Source organism: Ascidiella aspersa, chromosome 1 (assembly GCF_963924565.1).
Source record: "Ascidiella aspersa chromosome 1, kaAscAspe10.2, whole genome shotgun sequence".
NCBI lineage: Eukaryota > Metazoa > Chordata > Ascidiacea > Phlebobranchia > Ascidiidae > Ascidiella > Ascidiella aspersa.
In genome coordinates, this window is record NC_139447.1 from 27,562,924 (window position 1) to 27,582,752 (window position 19,829).

Consider the following 19,829-nt stretch of genomic DNA (forward strand, 5'->3'; position numbering starts at 1 on the left):
TTTTTATTATAGCCACTATGATAATTTGAATACACACTGAAGTAACGCAGGGTTTCTACATGTTAAAAATATAGTGCAAATAATTAAAATAAATCCACATTATATAAAATACAACATAGTAAAGGTATTTTTTTAAATTAAACTACAGTGGTAAAGTTCTTTTATAAGGAACATAGTTCGTAATTGTTTGGTTTAATATAAAAAAAACACAAAGACAATCACAATGCGATGTATATCTATATGAAATACAATAATACAAGTGTATAAACTTCAATGTATCTATATGAAGAAATAGACCATGTGTGCCCAAGTAATTGGCAACCAAAACATTTAAGGTTTGTTATTGCCTGTGTTTACAAAATAGGCTCGGTATTGTTCCAATCAACTAAAGCATTTGGCCATTTTGTGCGAATGCAGTGTTGCAAGGGTGGAATTAATTCCTTATTATCGTCAACGTTTCTTATATGTCCTGAAATATCAACAGTTAGTCTAATAATTTCATCCTGATTGGCCAGCCCATCATAGTAATATAAATCAAATATTTTATGATTTGCTAAACCAATGTTTAAAGAAAACATAACAGAAAAGTGACTTTCACTACAAATTACCCAAATTGGGTAGAATGGGTTTTTATAAAAGTTTCCGATCTCACATGATCCATAATGTTCAAACAAAGACAACATTCCAATGTTGCTTTTTCCTTGGACACCCTTTAGATAGGTTGATCCTTCAAGGTGAATGCAATGGTCAAACGCATTTGAAGTTGCATATCCAGTTAAAAGAAGATTTATCATCTCCTGTGTACAGTAATTGTGCGCACCCATTAACTTTCCTTTTGGATCATCCATATCTCTTCGTACCATTTTAACGCCGCGAGAAAGAATCACAGAATATAACAAAAGTAGGCAACTGGCCTTGCCCTTTTCAAAAGCTTGGATATTGGATTCAATACTTTCCAGCAAGCTGTTATGAGAATCATGGCACTGAATGCAGAGGTTCTCCGAAAAACCGTCAGGTCTGTATCCAGCCGGTAGATTTAGCTTGGAGTATAGGGTTGGCAAAATCAAACAGGCAACAGTAGATCCACTGGCTCTCCACACAATTTCAGCGATTGCCCTGGCAAGACAGAGACTTCTTAAGCTGTTTGAAACATTTAACATTTCTTCATTGTTATTATCCTGGCCACCATTAAATAAAATATGCTTTAGTACTGTAGCTTGAACAGCTGCAAGTACACCACAAGGCCCACCTTTAGGTTGTACTATGCCAAACCTCAACTGGTTTGGTCTCCCGTCTGAACAATCACAAAATGCAAAGCTCTGGTTAAGCCATTCTGGTGAATATGAGCTTTTTAAATTACCTAAAACAAGGTTTCTAACAGCAGTCACAGTTTCATAATCATAAACAATATTTAAATCTTCTTTACAGCCAAGATCAAGTTTTAATTTCTCTATTTCGGGAGTTGCATCACTTTTATCCAAAGGTTTTCCTGAGTAAGAAGTGACATCAGATTTGTTATGATTAGATTTAGTCCTGCTGTTGTTAGTATTTTTTCTTGGTGCATCCCAAGGAAATTGAACAGCAGCTTTATTTTCTACTTGTTCTGATTTTCTAGCATTGATAACCTTTTCAGGACTGGCTGAAAGCATTTCAAACACTGATGTTGCTTTCTTTTTGGGGGTTGATTTCCATTGATTCTCTAAGGAAGAGGTGTCAATTTGCGGAACAGATTTCTGCTTTTGTAAACGAGGATTCATTGTTTCAATTTGGTCACGTTGCAAAACACTACTAAGGTTGGTGTGTGGATTAGTTTCAGGGGAACTTACATTTAAATCAATAGAATCCAAATCAACCAGCTCTACAACATTCTCTTGACAATGCTGAGATTGAAGTGCACTTAACGACTTTTCCACATTTGACCCACTTGATGTATGATCGTCACAGAAGCTATTGTGAGAAGCATTCGACTTTTTCCTAATCAACAATATGTTCCAAATTATAACCTCCAACATAGTTTTAAATGCTGTATCATGTGACTTATTTTCTTTCATCCATTTCTCGATATGCAAAGCTTGAGCAAGTTTCAGCCGATTACTGATGCTTTGTGGAGACCTGGGAAGTTCCTTGTCTAAAGTTTCTAGAGTTTGACTGCATTGTTTTCTGCTGAGGTATTCCCGAATCACAGAAGAAGCAATGTCTTCTATATCAGGCTCCATATTATCATAAAAAATATCACATTAGAAAATCTAAAAAGGTAAAAAAGATATTAAAAAAAATGGTAAAAAGGTTAAACGTTTAGCAAATGTGAAATGCAAATGGTTAAATGTCAAAGAAAGCAATGTACAAAGCATCAAGTATTTTTGGAATGGTAATTGGTAAAGTAACTTTTTTCCAGCAATTAAAAAATTGAAAACCAATTTTCAATGAAAAAAGAGTTTTACCAAAAAAATTAAGAATTTAGTCTTACCCCAAGACCTACTTTGGTTTATAGCTAAGCTTAGAAAGAAGTTTGATTAAATTCAATTTATCAAGTACTTTTCTAATGATTTCACCCTGTGCAAAGTGTACTTTGGATTTGCATTACAACATGTGATACGCGGTCTTATCTTCATTAGGGCAATATCTTGCGGGCCGCTAGAATTAACTCTTGGAATGGAAACCACACAATAACATAATGAACGAAGAAGTGAAGTGCGTAATTCAAGATTGCGACACGATTACGATTCAGTTTTGATTAAATCTAACGCAGAGAACATACATCTAATAACGATGGATTAAGGTATTGTTGATCTTACTAGAGGCTAGAGCGCTGGAGTGTATACAATGTAATAAGTCTAGTACAAACAGCTCAAACTTTTTTAAAGTCAACGATGCTGTTAAACTTTCTCATGCATGACTTGGGTACGCCTGATTGTCGAAGCGTGAACCTGTAAACACGTGCGTGATACGTGCGCTTTGCAACGAACAAAACAACCTGCGGAAAACACGGTAACTTCAACCGCGAACTATGGATGAGCCAAAAAATGGTGCGTTCAATCTTCAATGGAACGACGACGAACGACAGCCGACGTATTCTAGCATTGAGCAGGTAAATTAGTTCATCTCGAGGGTGACCATGCAGATACAAATATTAAAACTGGCTAAATAATTGTTTTAACCTTAAATTTACTACTAAGCCTTATATATTTTCGGCCCTGGGCTAGAATCCTACCAAAGTGTTTAAACAATTATTAAATCAACGCACAATATTCGGGTTAAGTTCTGGGTTTGGTTGGCTCAAGCATTGTAATTTTAATAATACCTGACCCACTCGCACCTGTAGAGAGAGCGCACCTGCGCACGTCTGTTTGTACTTGTGATTATAAGGTGTTTGTTTGCCTGGTAAAGTGTTTAATATTTCACCTCAATACTGTTTTCCTTGCTGGATCTAATCAGTCAGTATTCATTTTGTAAAATATTTCATGATACACTAATTGTACTCCACTTATATTTTTTGACACCATCAGCAGCTACCTATGAAATCTGCATGTATTGGTATGATTTATTACCCATGAGCAGGTTTTGGTTCTTAGTTTATATGTTTTATTTTTTCATGGCAGATATATTACTAAAGTTTGCTGTCAGTATAGTGACAAAGCTTACCAAACACTTGGTTCAATTCATTCAGTGCCTTAAGCCAAGGAAATTTATTTTCCAAATTTTCATTGTATTTACATTGGCTAAGCAGAACTTAATTTCTATTTTGGGTCATGTTATTTCACTTGAATTCCTCTAGGTCAGGGGTGGGCAATTATTTTTAATCGCGGGCCACATGAGAAACTTAAAATGATGTCGCGGGCCGGGTCCAAAAAAAATATCTCAAATGCACGTAATATGACGTCATACTACAACGCTAAAAAATAAATTAGCTAACGAACTTGTTATTACGTTAGGAGTTGTGCGCAAATGTTCAATTTACGTCGAATTTAACACCGATGAAAAAATGTGACTAGGCCTATAGGCTATTTCAGTGTTTCTTAACCTTTTTTACCTGGGGGCGCACCTAGAGACATATGCAAACAGGGCTGCGCACCTTGAGAGCGAAGCGAGCGCGAATTTTTTTAGGTGTACCAGTATATATTTTTTTTATTATATAGGTTTTATATAGTTGCATATATTTAAAGGGACTCCAGCCTTTAAGACCATTTAAGTCTTGTTCTGATTAATTTTGGACTTATTTCGTGTTTAGGTCTTATTTAGATTATTTTAGATCTTGTTCTGTCGTGGTTATTACTGCGAGTATGACGTTATTATGACGGTGGTCTCAATAGGTCTACTATGGTAGCCACGGCGCACCTGGCCGTCTTCTGCGCCGGCGGCACATCGGTTGAGAAACGCTGGGCTATTTGTTAAAACAAAAATTTTAATTTAGACATAGAGGGGAACGTCAAGCATTGAGCACAGATAAAAAATGTACATTGCTTGATATATTGGCGTTTATCAAGTTGTGGGTCGAGTTGACTAAAAATTAAGGTTAAATACGTCAAAATTTCCCACAAAAATCTTACAACGTTTTTTGACTTTTGAGGCTTTAAGTTACTGATGTGTTATAGCCTACTTTGGTACAATGGCCATATTGCATAGAAGGTATAAATCGGGAGAAATACACAACATGGCATTAACTAAATTAGGCTGACGTGAATTTGTATGTTTCAGAGTTTAGAAAACAGCATGTATTTCGTTTATATTTTAAAGTCGGAATACATTCGAAAGCAACGCAATATATCTATATATATTAGGGTTAAGTTTGTTAAACTTTTGTTGGAGATGCCACAGTGCAGAGGACGCTTTTAATCTGTAAATATGGCCAAATAATTCGTGGAAGATACGAAAAAGACAGAAAAGATTAAATCATTTTTAAAAAAAAAAACATTTTAGTCTTTAAAACAGACTTAAAATAGAGTTTGGATCCGTCCCTAGAAATAGTGTTAACGATACAACCAAACATAGAAATTCCCCCTTGTTTTCGCTCGGCTTATGTATTTTAAGAAAACTAAGCCGCGGGCCGGATCAAACTGCTTGGCGGGCTGGATCCGGTATGTTGCCCAGGTCTGCTCTAGGTTTACAGATTAGGTAAAATAATTAAAATATAATAAATTGATAAAAAAAGTTTTGCCTGCAAATCATGAGTTCAACTTAACTCTAGGGTTCCCACTGCAATTAAAAAAATGGTTATCCTGTCAGTGAAGCCAACGCCAAAATTCTACATCTACGCTTGTAACGCAGTGTTACATTAAACTGCTGTAATTGCCAAAATGCCAAAAGGCTGAACGAAATATCGGTGGCCAAGCACTTTCTCAAAAAGGAGGAATTTCTTTTAGCCATAAAAGGGCAAATGTGTTCACCCTGTTCATGTCATATTACTGTTCCAAGAAATATTTTTTAGCCCAACAATTAACTGTGGCATTTACATTTCAGGACGGTGTTGAACATAACGTCTTAAAGAAGCTTAAAGACTTTGAAGAGTTCCAAGACATTGAGCCTCAGTAATTATTTTATTTTATTGTTTGTTTAAATCTATTTAGGATAAGGCAAGCTCATATAAAAAAGGAAGAGGCAGTTTTCATGACTCGCCCTGGTACTGGACTTCAAAATTTGCACTACTGTCCACAAATCTGCCAAATTACAAAGTGATTTATTCATAAAAGTGTGGACTGTAATTAAAAAATCTGAAGTTCTTTTTAGAGTACTTTTCACCCTTGGTCATGAGTCATGACTAAGGTGATTATTTTTTAACTTGTCAAAAAGTCAAAATTAAACAAAAATGCACATAAATATTTAACAAATTAAAAAAAAAAAACTATAGTCAGCTTTTTGAAATTGGTCGTTCAGATTTTTTTAAATTTATCGTTCAATTTTATCAAAAAAAATTAGTTTTGAGTTATATTCAAAGTCATTTTAACCGTATTATATCTTCATTAGAGCAATATACGGTATAAAAAACAGGTGAATAACGACGCCTAGGTTATTTAAATCGATGTATTTCTAACAGGTCAAAATTTTGTCAAAATAAATTATTTTTATGTCAAAATGTCTTAATTTATAGGTCAAAAATTAATCGCCCTAGTCATGACTCATGGTCACCATTTCACTTTGGCTGTTTTTATCACTTAGCTTTAATCAAGCTATGTTAAAAATATTTATATTCCTATTAAAGGATCTTACTCACAAGAGATCGCCATGTTGCATATTTGTTGAAAGGACTGGAAACACTATCTAAGTCATTTGAAGTATGTTACCTTTGTTTTTTATTACAGTTCTCTGTAAATTACTATGTTTTTGAAAATGTTCCTTATTCTTTTGTAGTGCTTGGATGCAAGTCGACCGTGGCTATGTTATTGGATTGTTCATAGCCTTACACTTCTTGAAGCAGAAATCCCAGCCAATCTGAAGTCAAGGTAGTTATGTAACCTTCTAATGTACATTGTTTACTTATATAATAGTAAAATTGTATTGTAACTATTTTAAAGTTTAGTAGGATCAATGACCCTCACTTTGCTTCCAAACAAAGCTGCTTTATCTGTATAACTTTAGTGATTGTTGTTATAACTGCTTAAAATTTCTAGTAGGGCAAATCAAACACTCTTACCACTTGATCTGGTAGGTTTTGACCATAGATAATTTACTAAGATTTGCTAATAATAAAACTAAAGCTGTGGTTATTAAAACTTTGACCATGAATAAACAAGAAGGATTTAATAAAAAAATACAACAGTAAAGTTGCTCGTCTTTAATGTAAGTGTAATTCACCGCTGATTTTTTAAGACATAACATGAACCTGCAAAAATAATTTTTCCTAAATTATTGTTACTTCTTATGTGCTGTTTTACTATTCCCTTTTTATTCTTAGTTTACCTGCCCTTTTTTCTATGATGGATGGTTATACTACAAGAAATTTGGCAACTTATTTTCCTAATTAGCCGTAAAAGGGTGGAAGCAACAATTCTGTAAAACATTTACAGAAGATCTTATTATTTAAATGCCTGTTTAAGATAAAAAAAAACTTTAAGATTTTTTGCAAAACTTTTAATACTGACTATATTATGCAGAATATGCCAGTTTTTGGCCAGATGCCAAAGTAAAACAGGGGGATTCGGTGGTGGACCACAACAGAAGGCACATCTTGCTCCTACTTATGCTGCAGTAAATTGCTTGTGTAGTCTGCAAACTGAGGAAGCTTACAATGTGATTAATAGGTAATGGAGTTTTTTTTTGTATCAGTGGTTTGTGTAAAGCATATTAAAGAAACACAGGGTGAAACTGGTTTTATTCTGGGACACTAACAAATCTTGCCAAAAGATCTTCTTGAACATTACAACAATACTAGCTAAACATTTTTTTGGGTTTGGTTACTACAAAATTAAGTTTACGTTCTCTAGATACCTATAAAATGGTTATAAATTATGAACCATTTTGAGCCAACCTAATCTTTAGTTTTTTGTAAGCTTTTGTGTAGTTATTGTCCTTGTTTTAGGTGGCGAAAGAGTCATAAACTTTGTAACATTAAACTTTTTAAAGATTAGCAATCGTGTCTTCACTTGTATTTTACTGCTTTGCTTTCGTAGAATTGCTTTACTCGATTTCCTTGAAAGAATGCAGCAGAAGGATGGCAGTTTTACAATGCATGAAGACGGTGAGTGTGACACCAGGAGTGTTTATTGTGCTGTATCTGTTGGTTCCCTGACAGGCTTGTTAGATGAAGACCTTCAACTGTTCAACAATTCTGTGCAGTGGCTAGTAAGGTAAATGCTAAATAAAATCAGGAGAAAAAACTTTGACTGTTGTTTCTTACACGTTTGTAAACTAATACAATACTAGCAAATACAATATACAGGGTGTCCCAAAAGATGTATTGTATACACAATAAAAGTAATTGTAAAGTAGTGTTTAATTAAAATTGAAGTCAAGTGAAATCATTTATAATGTGTGATTCTATTGCTTGGCGATGTCAGCAGTGCCTGGATCAAAGTGGACGCCAATTTGAGAACAAGCAGTAAAAATAACCAAAAAAATATATAATATAACCCCCCCAAAAATAAAAAAAATATATAATTAATTAAACACTACTTTACAATCATTTTATTGTGTATTCATTTTCCCGCCACCCTGTATAAATGAGGTGAGGCCTTGTCTCAAAAGTTCTATATGGAAAACAACAAAATATCTTGTAACATGAATCTATTGCTCAAAGTTGCCGTGGAGAGTTTGTCCACCTGATAGTGGTTTTAAACAAACTGTTTCCTGCTAACCTGATGTGCATATCTGTAATCATATGACAGATGCCAAACCTATGAGGGTGGAATGGGAGGTTGCCCTGGTGCTGAAGCCCATGGTGGTTACACATTTTGTGGATATGCAGCTCTGGTGCTGCTAAACCACTACAAGCTGGTGGACACTGACGGCCTTCTCAGATGGGTGGTTAACAAACAAATGAAATTTGAAGGCGGTTTTCAGGTAATTTGAGTGCTTTTCCCTTAATAAAGGAACTTTTGGAATGTATTTTTTTTCCAATGTATTTGTGTTTTAGTTTACACTGATAATGGCATGGCACAAGCTGTTGCGAAAAAATGTAGAGTCCCCAAAAGATGCCAGGTATTAAAAAGCCCAGGAAAAAATATTTCAGTTTATTTTATGTTTTTGTCAAAATATTTTTTTCCGATTTGCAACAAACTCCTTTTGTTAAGTTCTGACACCAGTGTTATTAGGAGAACTTGATATTTGTTGTGTTTAACTGATATATTACAAATAATGCTGAACATTGTGCATTCTTTAGAATGAGTGTTTCATGAAGACTTTCAAATATTTTTAACATATAGCAAACATTGGGCCTTGCCTTTTAAGTCTTTAATTTAGGACAATAGTCAAATTAGTGTCTTAATTTTAGACGTTTAGTTTACCTAGTTCGTTCAAAGCCCTTAATTTTACAGGGTAGGACTAACAAATTGGTCGATGCCTGTTATTCATTCTGGCAAGGTGGACTTCTGCCTCTAATACACAACACACTTGAAAGTGAAGGTGGAATTGAAGGAAAGATAGCAGAAGAACAGGTAACTTTTTTCCATGATTTGAAATTCGTTTAACGAAAGCTTAGCTTTTAAAAAGGCGGTAACATGCATTAGAATTTTTATACAAGTATAGCTTGTGCTTGATGTTCTAGAATTTTGTTTTTGTTTAGGATTATTAAGTTATTGTACTTTTGATAGGAAACTTGGTTATATGACCAACTTGCACTTCAGCAATATCTCTTAATCTGTTGCCAGTGTTCATTTGGAGGACTCATCGACAAGCCAGGAAAGTAGGTTTTTTTTGTAAACTACATGTTTTTTCCTTAGCAACTTGATGTTCTTTAAATTTAAAATTACGTTGAGGGTTATACTAGTATGGATCGTAACTCTTTCCAGGTTTCCTGACTACTACCACACATGTTATGCGCTCAGTGGACTGTCTTCCTCTCAACATTGCCCGAACAATCACGAAATCCATGTTGGACCAAAATCAAATGTTGTGGTAAGTGCGTAATGAAGGGGTGCGCAGTAATTTAAATAATTAATGGCAAATTTACAATTTGTGTTTTTGCTAAGCAAAAAATGTCAATCACGCAAATATTTCTCACCGGAATTCCGACACAGCTATTACCGGAAGAGAATTCACTTACACTTTTTTTTAATATTTCCTAGTTCATATCCTCATTTATAGTTGGAAAGCAGAAAATCTCTTCCAGCGTATGTTTTTATTGTCCGTCCTAACATCTGGAATTTTACCTAATTCTGCTTTTTAGCTTCCGGCTCACCCAGCGTTTAACCTCAGCTACGACTCTGTCATGAAGGCGGTGCGACACTTTAACAAAATCCCCCTTCAACAGAAACAACAGAAAGATGATTAAGTTCGGAGATTCGTCGAAGCATGTCACACTTTTATTATACCCAATCGCGTCTGTAATTTTGCAAGAAAAATACAAAAAGCGTTTTACAGCAATAGGAAAATGCTACGCACAAGTATTATGTGCTTCTTTCTAGTAGAAAGATAGCCGTTGTGAGGACTATTCAAAACTCCAAAACTTGAATTTTGCATTAAGTTTTTGGCATATTGCGCATTTTCGCGTGTAACTATAAGTTCAAGACTCGCCAATGCTGTTATCCCGTAAGCACAACCTTAGACATTGGGAGATCTATATTGGTTTATAGTCCGTAATCGTAATGCATGTTTGCATTTCTTATGAACCGTGATATATGGCCACCCACTTTTTGTGTAACTTTAACATTAGGCTGTTCTGCGGCTTGTACACTGAAGATTTGTAGTCGTTTACAGGATATCGATTGTTTTTTTCATAAATTAACAGCAGGAGGGTAACTTTAAAAAACTTTCAGCTCCCGGTCGAATTGGTGCACAAACATAAATTTTATTTAAAATACATTAAAGAAGATGGCGCAGTGCCTTTGCTCGAAACATGTTTCGGCTCGGATATATTGTTTAATTTAGAAGGATAGGCTACGAACCGCTTTGTCCACACGTTTGTTGTGTGCACATTAGTTGATTTAATAGCATTTGTCAAGATAATTGTATTAATAAGTTGTGAGCGCAAAGCTCAAATAAATTGCATTATAGATTCAATTTGACAGAAACTGGGATTTGTATCGAGCTGTTTACTCGAGGATAGTGGTCTTGACTGCAGGTCCGCCGATTAGTCTCATCATTTGAGCAGTTGGCAAACTATGTTTTTTCTTGAGTTTACTGCGTGACTACAAACAATTTTGCGTTTTGCGCGATTTCGGTTGTCTTTTAATATGTACCGAGACTCTTTTGGGTGTATTCATGGCACTTTAACTTTAAATGCAAAGCTTACATAATGTAACACGTTCCTAAAGGGCAAGGTTAAAATTGTTCAACAGACTCCTACAGCAACCCCTTTAGAATGCTATTCTTACTTGTAAGTTGTAAAGCAAATGAACAGCCCTACATGCAGCGGTTTTACTTGAAAATCGTACTTTCGAAAGTTGACTTGCCGGTCAGTTTGTGAATAGCTTTTCTATATATTCCGGTTCGGCAGTATCAACGGCTAAAAACACGGTTCTAGAACAGTGGTTCTCCTAACTGTTTAGCCGAAGTTTTTTTAAACTCAAGTAATAGAAATATTTATAAATTGGTAGCCTATATAGTACAATAACAGTAAACTAAAAATTAATAGCAATATATTTATGGAAACCTTGGTAATTTTAGCTTCAAATGCATTAATGCCTTATTTGTTAGGCTATAAAATTTAACAACAATTTATCTTTCCTGCATAGAGCATTTTCATGGCTGAAGAGACGGTTAAAAATGCATCATGGAAATTTACCCGTTATCGCTAAAAAATCAACAATTCATTAATCATTTTTTTAACGGCCCGTCAAATAGATTTGTACCAAACAATTTTGACTGATCAAAGCCACTTTGCTAGTTATTTGTTTTCCTATACAAATGTTTTTCTTTTTTATTTCGAAGATCTGAGCTAAACGTTTAAGCACAACACACACTCGGACTTACTTAACCATTTACCTCAACTAAAGTAAATCCCACACACGGTTACGTTTTTTGATATTGGATATTAAATAACTTATATTTTTACAAACCATATGTTTGACGATTCAAAAGCTTAATTTTAAACAAACCTACTTACTTAAGTTTTCCTTAGTCTATGGAATCATAGAATGGCGTTGTGCATATTTAATATATATTAATCTTAAAACCAGGGAATCAAAAAGGGGGGTCCTGAATTGTCAACTTAGGGAATTCCCCTACTTTTCGTCTGACGTTAATGAATAATGACGTCTTAAAACAGTAACAGTATGAAGTCATAGAATGGTGATTGCAAGACGTGGTAAAAAAAAACTAATCAGAAACAGCCAAATATGTCCAGCAAAAGCGACCACGTGCGTCGTCTACAATCCTGTCAGGCGCCAGCTGCGAAATCGCGGTGTGCAATCGTTAACTTCAGGCAAAAAAACAAACCAAGACCGTGAAATAAGTGTGATTTATTGTGGTAGAATCACACATATTTCGACTATCAGCAGCGCAGTTTTCAAGTTCCATGAACGAAACGAGCGCTAAATTACAAGCACGTCTTTCACCACCTGCAATACTAAACGAAGATCGTTTTTCCGGGTATAATTATGCCACGATAAGCGCAACATCTGCGCCGAGCTGTGTGCCAAGTCAGCTAAATTAGAAGCTGCGGCGAGGGAAAATAAGTTGTGTCCATTGCACACTTAGCACGTGGTCTTAGAGTATGCTTAATTTTCTTAGAGTAAGAGCATAATTTTGTGTTAACCACCATTACTTAAAAATGGAGACTTTGAAACGCGCACGACAGTCACCATTATACCTCGTTTTAAATATCTGCTTCAGTTAAACAAATGTCGATGTTACACCAACATCGGATATTAGCACAGGGACCGAACAGCGAGGAACATACTGCGTATAACGTTTTTCAGCGAGAAAAAAATTAAGAAGGTTTGACTTAGCGTTGTCATTTGTCGAATACACACTTGCTAATCAGTCAACCTAAACAAATGACGAAAACTTCCAGCGTTTACGGTCGACCAAACAAAAGACGAAAAACGGCGTTTTGCACTCGATTTTGGTTTCGCATTTGATTAAGACGCGTGACCCAATTACTTACGAAGCACGCCGCTTCGAACAGTTTGTTAAACCATGACAAAAACGATAATATCACTTACAAAAAGGAGGTAAGAACTCCCGCCCCCTGGATACGCCACTGGGGGCAATGGATAATGTATAATATTTTTAACCTTTTTCATAAGTAATACATATTACACTTATAAATAATACTAATAATCGCATTTTGAATAATACTAATAATCGCATTTCCCCCTTGCGGGCGCCCATGCCCGTGCCCTCTCCTGGTCGGCAGTTAGTGTTTCGAAATTTCCCAGTGTTACATACAACTTCACCAGAAGTCCGCCTCTGCGTAAGGAAAGCATTTCTTTCGCTTAGACAACCTCGGAAGTTACTATGCTTGTCTCCTAATAGTCTAAAGCTCAGTTAATAGACTCTGAACGGTTATCGTTTGCATGGCGAAACAAAAACGTCTAAATTGACTATTATTTATCAGCGTTCTAAAAGCTTTCTTTTTTTAATTAAATTATGTATTCATATGAAACTGTTAAATGTTTTTAAATAGACATTCGATACTCTATGGGCCTACGTGCTACATAATCTAAAACAGAAAAAAATGTCAAAATAAAAAAGTAGACTCTCTTTATGGAAAACCAGTGCAATAAAAAATGCCGTACTCTAAACGAAATACCGGTAAATGTTATTCATATATATAACATACAAAAATAATTCTGTTTCGCACAGTAAAAAAATGTCTTCCTATGAAATATTCGTTGTTAAAAATCTGTTTGAGAGATCTTCAAAAGTTTTTCATCGATCGACCTGAAAACAAAAATAACTCCCAGTTTTTTGATAAAATTAGACTTTATATAAAATCTTATTTACATACTTTAATTGCAAAAGAAGCTCGCCCCGTTGCTTGCGAAGGGACTGAAGAACAGGGTCTTCAAGAAAATCATCCTCTTCGTTTTCAATGCCTACAAAAGTATAGCGACTTAAAATCAGTGGTGGGAATCAGCCGGTTCGCACCGGTTCTATAGAACCGTCTCACTAAATTTTGTGAGATAAGCGAACCGGTTAGCATTACTGGTTACTGTCAATGGATTTTTGGCGACCCAAGCAGTTCACGTTTTTTTAAAAATGTACAATGCTCAAGCTCGCACGTCAAATAATGTTAATTTTTTTATAATTGTAATAAATTTCCCTTGTGGTAGTTTGCCTGAAAGTTGCATTGTTGTGTCGTAAGTACAAGTCATGAGACGACTGCTGCTTTTTAGTGTGGCTGTTAGCAGTGATGGGATTCAGCCGGTTCCAACCTTTCGATGGAGCCTGAGGTTGCATCCTGGCATTGCAACTACTTTAATTAAATATGACTCTTTGCAACAGTACCGACTGAAAAATATGATTTTTGTGAAAGAACCGGATGACAAAAAATTTGAATCCCACCACTGCTTGACATCCCTTTAAACCTAAACTTTATTTCACAAAATGTTTAATTAAAGAGACCGACATATATATATATATATACTGCAGCAACAATGGTGTTGAGATTAAACACTGACTTGTCAAAATGTTATCCAAAACAGCGGATGGATCCTCCACTAACAACGAATAGTCCTCTGTGGCTTGCTGTGTTGCAACAGCCTCTGCTGATGGTTTGCCGCTTTCCAGGTGGCCAGGAGTAGTAATAGTGGTGTTTTGAACTGAAATTGTGCTATCGCAAGATCTGTCAAATTCGTCAGTTGTTTCGGAGCTTCTTTTGGGCGTAGCGCCGCCTTCGCTTATAGTGTCAAATAGCCGGGAGCCAACGACCTGTCAAAAGCAACGTGTTACTGTCAAGAAACTCGCTATGGTTTTATATTTCACATAGAAGCAGGTTATTGTAGACAAGACAAGTGCAATTTTTTTTAATTTATTAATAATGTCAACTTATTTCGGAAGACAATACATTGTGGTTTTCTTTTAGTTATTATAAAAAAGCCATAATAACATTGGATAAAATCGACATTTTCTCTGTTAAATATGTAGTTTTTAGAAACGCATTAAACAGATTGATAGCATTGATACATAAAAGTTTTGCGTTCAATTTTATAACAGTAAGACTACCTCATTGCATAATATACCTTTTTTAAAACTTTAGTTGTCGGTGAAGGTGTATCAGTCGTGTTCGATTTTACAGACTTCGATTTTGCAACAGAATTTCTAACGAAAAAGGTTTAAACATAGATTATTAGAACTAAAATTCCAATATATGACAAAACCAGTCGACCTTGTTTAAGTTACCGGGTGTAATTAGAAATACCACGCCCAAAAACAAATATGCTGGGTTTACCCTAGTATTTTATTTACCAAAAAAAAAGCTGCTAACCTTTTGGGCTTGCTTGACAGTTGTGGACTATCCGACAAAAAATCACAATGTTCACTAACTAGAGCACTGTGAACACTTTTAGGGGAAGTGTGGCTATTTGTGTGTTGCTCCGATGCATCCACAACAGTAACCCTTAAACAAAGCAGTTTTTTATTATTGGTTTAACGTTAGAGGTCAAAAAAAATTATGAATCGTGTAAGCTTTTAGATCAAATAAATACAAAAGCAATTTACGTCCGCAAGGATATGTCGGAAGCCTTCCTTTTGATTATTGATGATTCACTACCAGAACGAGATGTCTTCGGGGTGGTCTGAGTTTCAGCACACGTCGTTTCAATGGCACTCACAGAAGGTTTGTCATGTCTTGATGAAGGACAAGCAAATTTTTTAGCGTGATCACAGGACGGAGTCTGTGAGATGTACGGCCGTTCAGCGGGTGCATAACGCCCACAGCACGAGTAACCAGAAGAATAATCATGTTGCGGATACACTGGTGCTTGTTGACCTGGGTATTGGTACTGGGACTGGGCTTCTCGCTGCCCTGTTGCGCAAACATGAGGTGCTCCCGGCATAGATGGTTGGGAGAACGGCTGATGGCCACTTGTCCAGTTGGGTATTGGTGTTTCGCCTTGCGTGTATGGTGGTTGAAGGGATGGCCCGTGAAAATAACGTGATAGTGAAGGTACTTGTGCGTTAGTTTGGGGGTAAGTTGGACGTGTTTCTTTAGACGACGAAACTGTTTGCTCTGTAGCTCCATCTGTTGTTAATCAAGAACATAAAATAAAAGGTAAGTGAAGGTTACGGCATTTCTGTTACTGCCGATTTTAGATTCATATTGTTGAGTACCTGTGGGGAAAATATACTGCTGCCAAGTTGGTCGATGCTTCCGAGCCTCTTCCATTTTCCTTCTTAGCCTCCACTGATGCAAAATGTCGTCTTCTGGTTTTAGTTTAGGTTCACTTTCGTGTTTGGAGGGAGATGAAGGGAAGTTTGATAAAGAGAAGGCATTCTCACCTAAACAATGTCGGTGATAAGAGTTGGGTTTTGTGTCATAGTTTGTTCTTTAATACAGGTAAATACCAGAAGGTTGTTGGTGTGGTTGAAGTGTCGGCTGCGGTATGGATTGCAATGTAGGTGCTAAGGAATGTTCGTCTGTAACAGATGGTTGTGTTGGAACATGACTCTGTCCACCGCTAGTTAAAGATGTGCAATTTCCATTGATTCCAACTGGTTCCCTGGCAATACAATGCTCAAATTTCAATGATTTTGAAATATGCACACAAATATTTTTATAATAGACATGTATACACGGGTGTATAATTAATTCCAGTTAACAACTTTAGATTTCGTGATGTATATTTTTGGTGATTAATTTTTTTATTTATTTCACAATAGGACATTGGACACCTTACTTCATAGAACTTGAAGTAGCAACTGAATCTGAAGTAACATCTGTGGTGTATCTACTATGTTCAGTTTGGTACAGATGTGACGTGGAGTCACGTGGGGAGGTGGAACTTCCAGAGTTGCTGTGCTCTTTAGATGAGTGAAGGAAATTGGGCGGGTCGAATTTTATTTCACTGGATAAGTATATATACAAGAAATAATAAATCATGATTTTAATAATTTAGAAAAAAACTCTTTAACTGCAGAAATTTGTAAATTTTTTACCTTATTTTAAGGGCTTCATCCACCCTTTTCTGAAGTTCAATAATGCTGTTTTCAACCGGTTCATTGACACTTTGTTCAAACGATGACTCTGTATAACACGGTAAAATTACCTAATGGCAATAACTTTACCTCAAAAGAATCGCCAGTTAAAAGTACAAAAAATATTATATACAACCTAAAAAAATATTTTGAAATTCCCTGCACTTATTGAATAACAATTCTATCGTAAAAGAATACAATGTTCTTAATTGGTGACACACCTATAAACATGTCTGGGTAACTGTTAACACTTTGCCGAAAATTTTAGACCACTAGAGGCATAACTAGCAAACCTGTTTTATTTGAGGTAGGACTTTCATTTTGTCTTGGTTGAATTTCAGTTTGTTGCACTACAGGTGGTTTCGTTGTGAGAATACTTTCTCTGTTACGTATATTCCTTGGCAGGGGTTTCCCATAACGAAAACGCTCAACCAACCTACATACATTTTAAATTGTTATATCAACAACTTTAAACAGTGTTGTAAACAAGTCATTTCAAAATGACTTAAGTCCCAGTCAAGTCATTTGCGAAATAACTTAAGTCCAAAACTCTTTTTGAATAAATAACAAGTCTAGTCCCAGTCCGAGCCATCAGTTGCTCATGTCAAGTTCCAGTCAAGTCATACTTTTAAAGCAAGTCAACTTTAAGTCACGTTTGTGTCATAAAAATAAAACATTAAAATATTAGCATTTTTAAACTTGTACTACTATGAACAATAACTGAACTAAAAAATACGAAAAACAATTTTATAAAACTAAACACTTTATTTTACCCCAAGTCATTTGTCTAAAAGACTTAAGTCAAGTCAAGTCATTTTTTCGAAAGACTTAAGTCAAGTCAAGTCATTTGAAAACAGTGACTTAAGTGCACCTAAGTCAGGTCATTGAATGAACTCATTACAACACTGGTGTTAATATTAAAATGCTTAACTGCCTATTACACCAAAAAATATAAAAGTATCAAGAAGATTAGCTCAAAATTGCTAAAAGCAATTTATTTTGTTTTTATTTGTTTTTTGGCAAATATGAAATGATGGTTTAACAGATCTGTAACTCAACTTTTAAATTTATTACTGCAAACATGTCTTGCTTAATTGGGTGTCATAACTGCCATGTATCCAGTTTTTAACATTATATACCTTGCAATGTTTGGGCTCTTTGTTCTTTCTGCAGATGACATTTTTGGAGGATCCAAAATTTGTGAACTCGGAAACGAACTTTTATCATTAATAGATGAGCTAATGGTTTTCTCAGTGATTAAAGAAGAGGGAAAACCTACATAAAGCAAATACTTTTTACACTGATACTCTTATAATAAACCAATTTAATTATTTATGACAGAACTACTTACTTTCTGGTTCATTTGATGTAGCAGAGTCGGATAGTGAAGAATTTTGCCTTGTTGAACACCCTAGATCTCTCAGAAATGATGAAGGCAAGCTTTCAGGACTGGAATGGTTCTGTAAGATAGATTGTTCGATTTATTTACCTGGGAGATAGATTAGAGATTCTAGATTTACAAAGGTGCCCTTTGTAGCTAGAGAAAAAACGGATAAAACTAACTATAAAACAAATATATATGTATAAATTGTAGGTTGAAAACCTTTTCAGCATCCAATACCCTTTCAGCATCAATAATTTCGTCACAATGAGAATAGTTCAGGGGTGAATAGCAGCTGTTATCTTTTTTCGCAAATTTGACTCTCTTTTCTGGTCTACAAAAATAAATAAAAAACCGATGTGTATTATTTTTTTCAACAATAATTGTCACATTTTTTTAATTAAACGTTGATCTGAATATAGATTGTTTTGCAAACCATATAAGACTGCAGAACAGCAGTAGCCACACATGTGTGACCTATAACCTATAGCTCTAATGCATTTGCTTATATTCAAATATGAGGGCTAACGCTAAGGAGCTCTAAATTATGTGATGTTATGTCGGTTGCATAATTGTATGACTTAATGCTAAATTTTAAAGCCCTTCAACATAAATTTAAATGAACTCCTATCAGCACAGTACATTTAATGAAATTTTACAATTTCTCAGTTTTTGGAAGTAATTTGTTTTCAGATTAACAGATGGAAAATCATGTTGTGTAGGTTCAGTCTGTTTAAAAAAATATCTGGACACATATATTTGGCATACTTTACAAATTAGGATACTTGGTTAGAAAATTAGCTTGTAACTCAGTACAATATGACATTATGTCTATGATAAAAAATTTAGAGTTTTGAAAGCAAAGCTTAGAACCAACCTCAGAAAATGTGGAAAAATCGTTACTGATCCTATATATACCAAATTAATATAGGCATTTTAGACATGATTTGCCAGTCAATGCAGGAATTCCTACCTTAAATGTTTTTTTTAAATAGTAGTTTATAACAACCAACAGTAATTGAATTCATAAAGTAAATTTAAAAGCCCTTTCTGGAATTTGTAGTTAGAATTTTGGCATAAAATTTCGGCAAACTTTTTTTTGACAAATCAGGTATTTGCAATCATGCTAATTTCATGCCAAGAGTTTTTAAGAAAAGTCACAAAACACAATCAATGTAAAAAGCAGTAACTCACGTTAATACAGCATTTAAAGGGTCGATGGGAATGTTATTTTTCTGTTGGGATGGGTGGTAATGAGCAGACGGATAGGAAGGCTTTGGAAAGGGATCACTAAAAACAAAGTTGGTCAGCGTATCATTTAATATTACAACTAGAAAGCTGTAAAACATATTTTTACCAGCCGGGTGGGTGAAATATGACTTGATTCCTCCAAGATCCTCTGACTTTATTTTGCATTGCATAAAATTGACAACTTTTATGATATTCCTCAAAATTTGCAAAATTCAAGAATTTTAAACCCAACGAAAGCAACTTGGGTACTTTCCCATAACAATGAACAAACTTATTTATTTATAAAAGGGTTGAAAACAGTAAGCAATATGAAATTTATTTTTATTGTTTTTTTTTAATTTGTGTTGGAAAATATTTAACGTTTAAAACTACAAAATATATCAAATCTTTCATATTCCAACAACATGTTATTAATCCTACCAAAAAGTGGATGTCACCATAGAGCACATATTAGTGCTCTATGATG

At 35.0% G+C, this 19,829-nt stretch overlaps 3 protein-coding genes across 3 annotated transcripts; 1 reads left to right on the forward strand and 2 right to left on the reverse strand.

Moving 5' to 3' along the window:
• Positions 1 to 353: 353 nt before the first annotated feature.
• Positions 354 to 2,239, reverse strand: LOC146169219 (putative ubiquitin carboxyl-terminal hydrolase MINDY-4). Its single transcript, XM_083392120.1, has one exon. The coding sequence runs from the start codon at positions 2,214 to 2,216 to the stop codon at positions 354 to 356; it is 1,863 nt and encodes a 620-aa protein (XP_083248246.1). The 5' UTR covers positions 2,217 to 2,239.
• A 708-nt stretch (positions 2,240 to 2,947) lies between these two features.
• On the forward strand, positions 2,948 to 10,644 carry LOC146169220 (protein farnesyltransferase subunit beta-like). Its single transcript, XM_083381968.1, has 11 exons — positions 2,948 to 3,088; positions 5,458 to 5,525; positions 6,197 to 6,269; positions 6,346 to 6,437; positions 7,089 to 7,235; positions 7,605 to 7,781; positions 8,319 to 8,493; positions 8,967 to 9,086; positions 9,243 to 9,334; positions 9,441 to 9,546; positions 9,818 to 10,644. The coding sequence occupies exons 1-11, from the start codon at positions 3,008 to 3,010 to the stop codon at positions 9,920 to 9,922; spliced, it is 1,236 nt and encodes a 411-aa protein (XP_083238094.1). The 5' UTR covers positions 2,948 to 3,007; the 3' UTR covers positions 9,923 to 10,644.
• A 2,420-nt stretch (positions 10,645 to 13,064) lies between these two features.
• On the reverse strand, positions 13,065 to 19,533 carry LOC146169221 (uncharacterized). Its single transcript, XM_083389765.1, has 16 exons — positions 19,470 to 19,533; positions 19,307 to 19,402; positions 18,335 to 18,446; positions 18,083 to 18,191; positions 17,871 to 18,006; positions 17,025 to 17,167; positions 16,693 to 16,780; positions 16,434 to 16,601; positions 16,102 to 16,256; positions 15,868 to 16,035; positions 15,256 to 15,778; positions 15,023 to 15,154; positions 14,778 to 14,856; positions 14,217 to 14,466; positions 13,544 to 13,631; positions 13,065 to 13,476 (listed from the first exon to the last, which is right to left on the reverse strand). Exons 1-16 carry the CDS (start codon positions 19,526 to 19,528, stop codon positions 13,431 to 13,433), a joined length of 2,352 nt encoding a protein of 783 aa, XP_083245891.1. The 5' UTR covers positions 19,529 to 19,533; the 3' UTR covers positions 13,065 to 13,430.
• Positions 19,534 to 19,829: the final 296 nt, after the last annotated feature.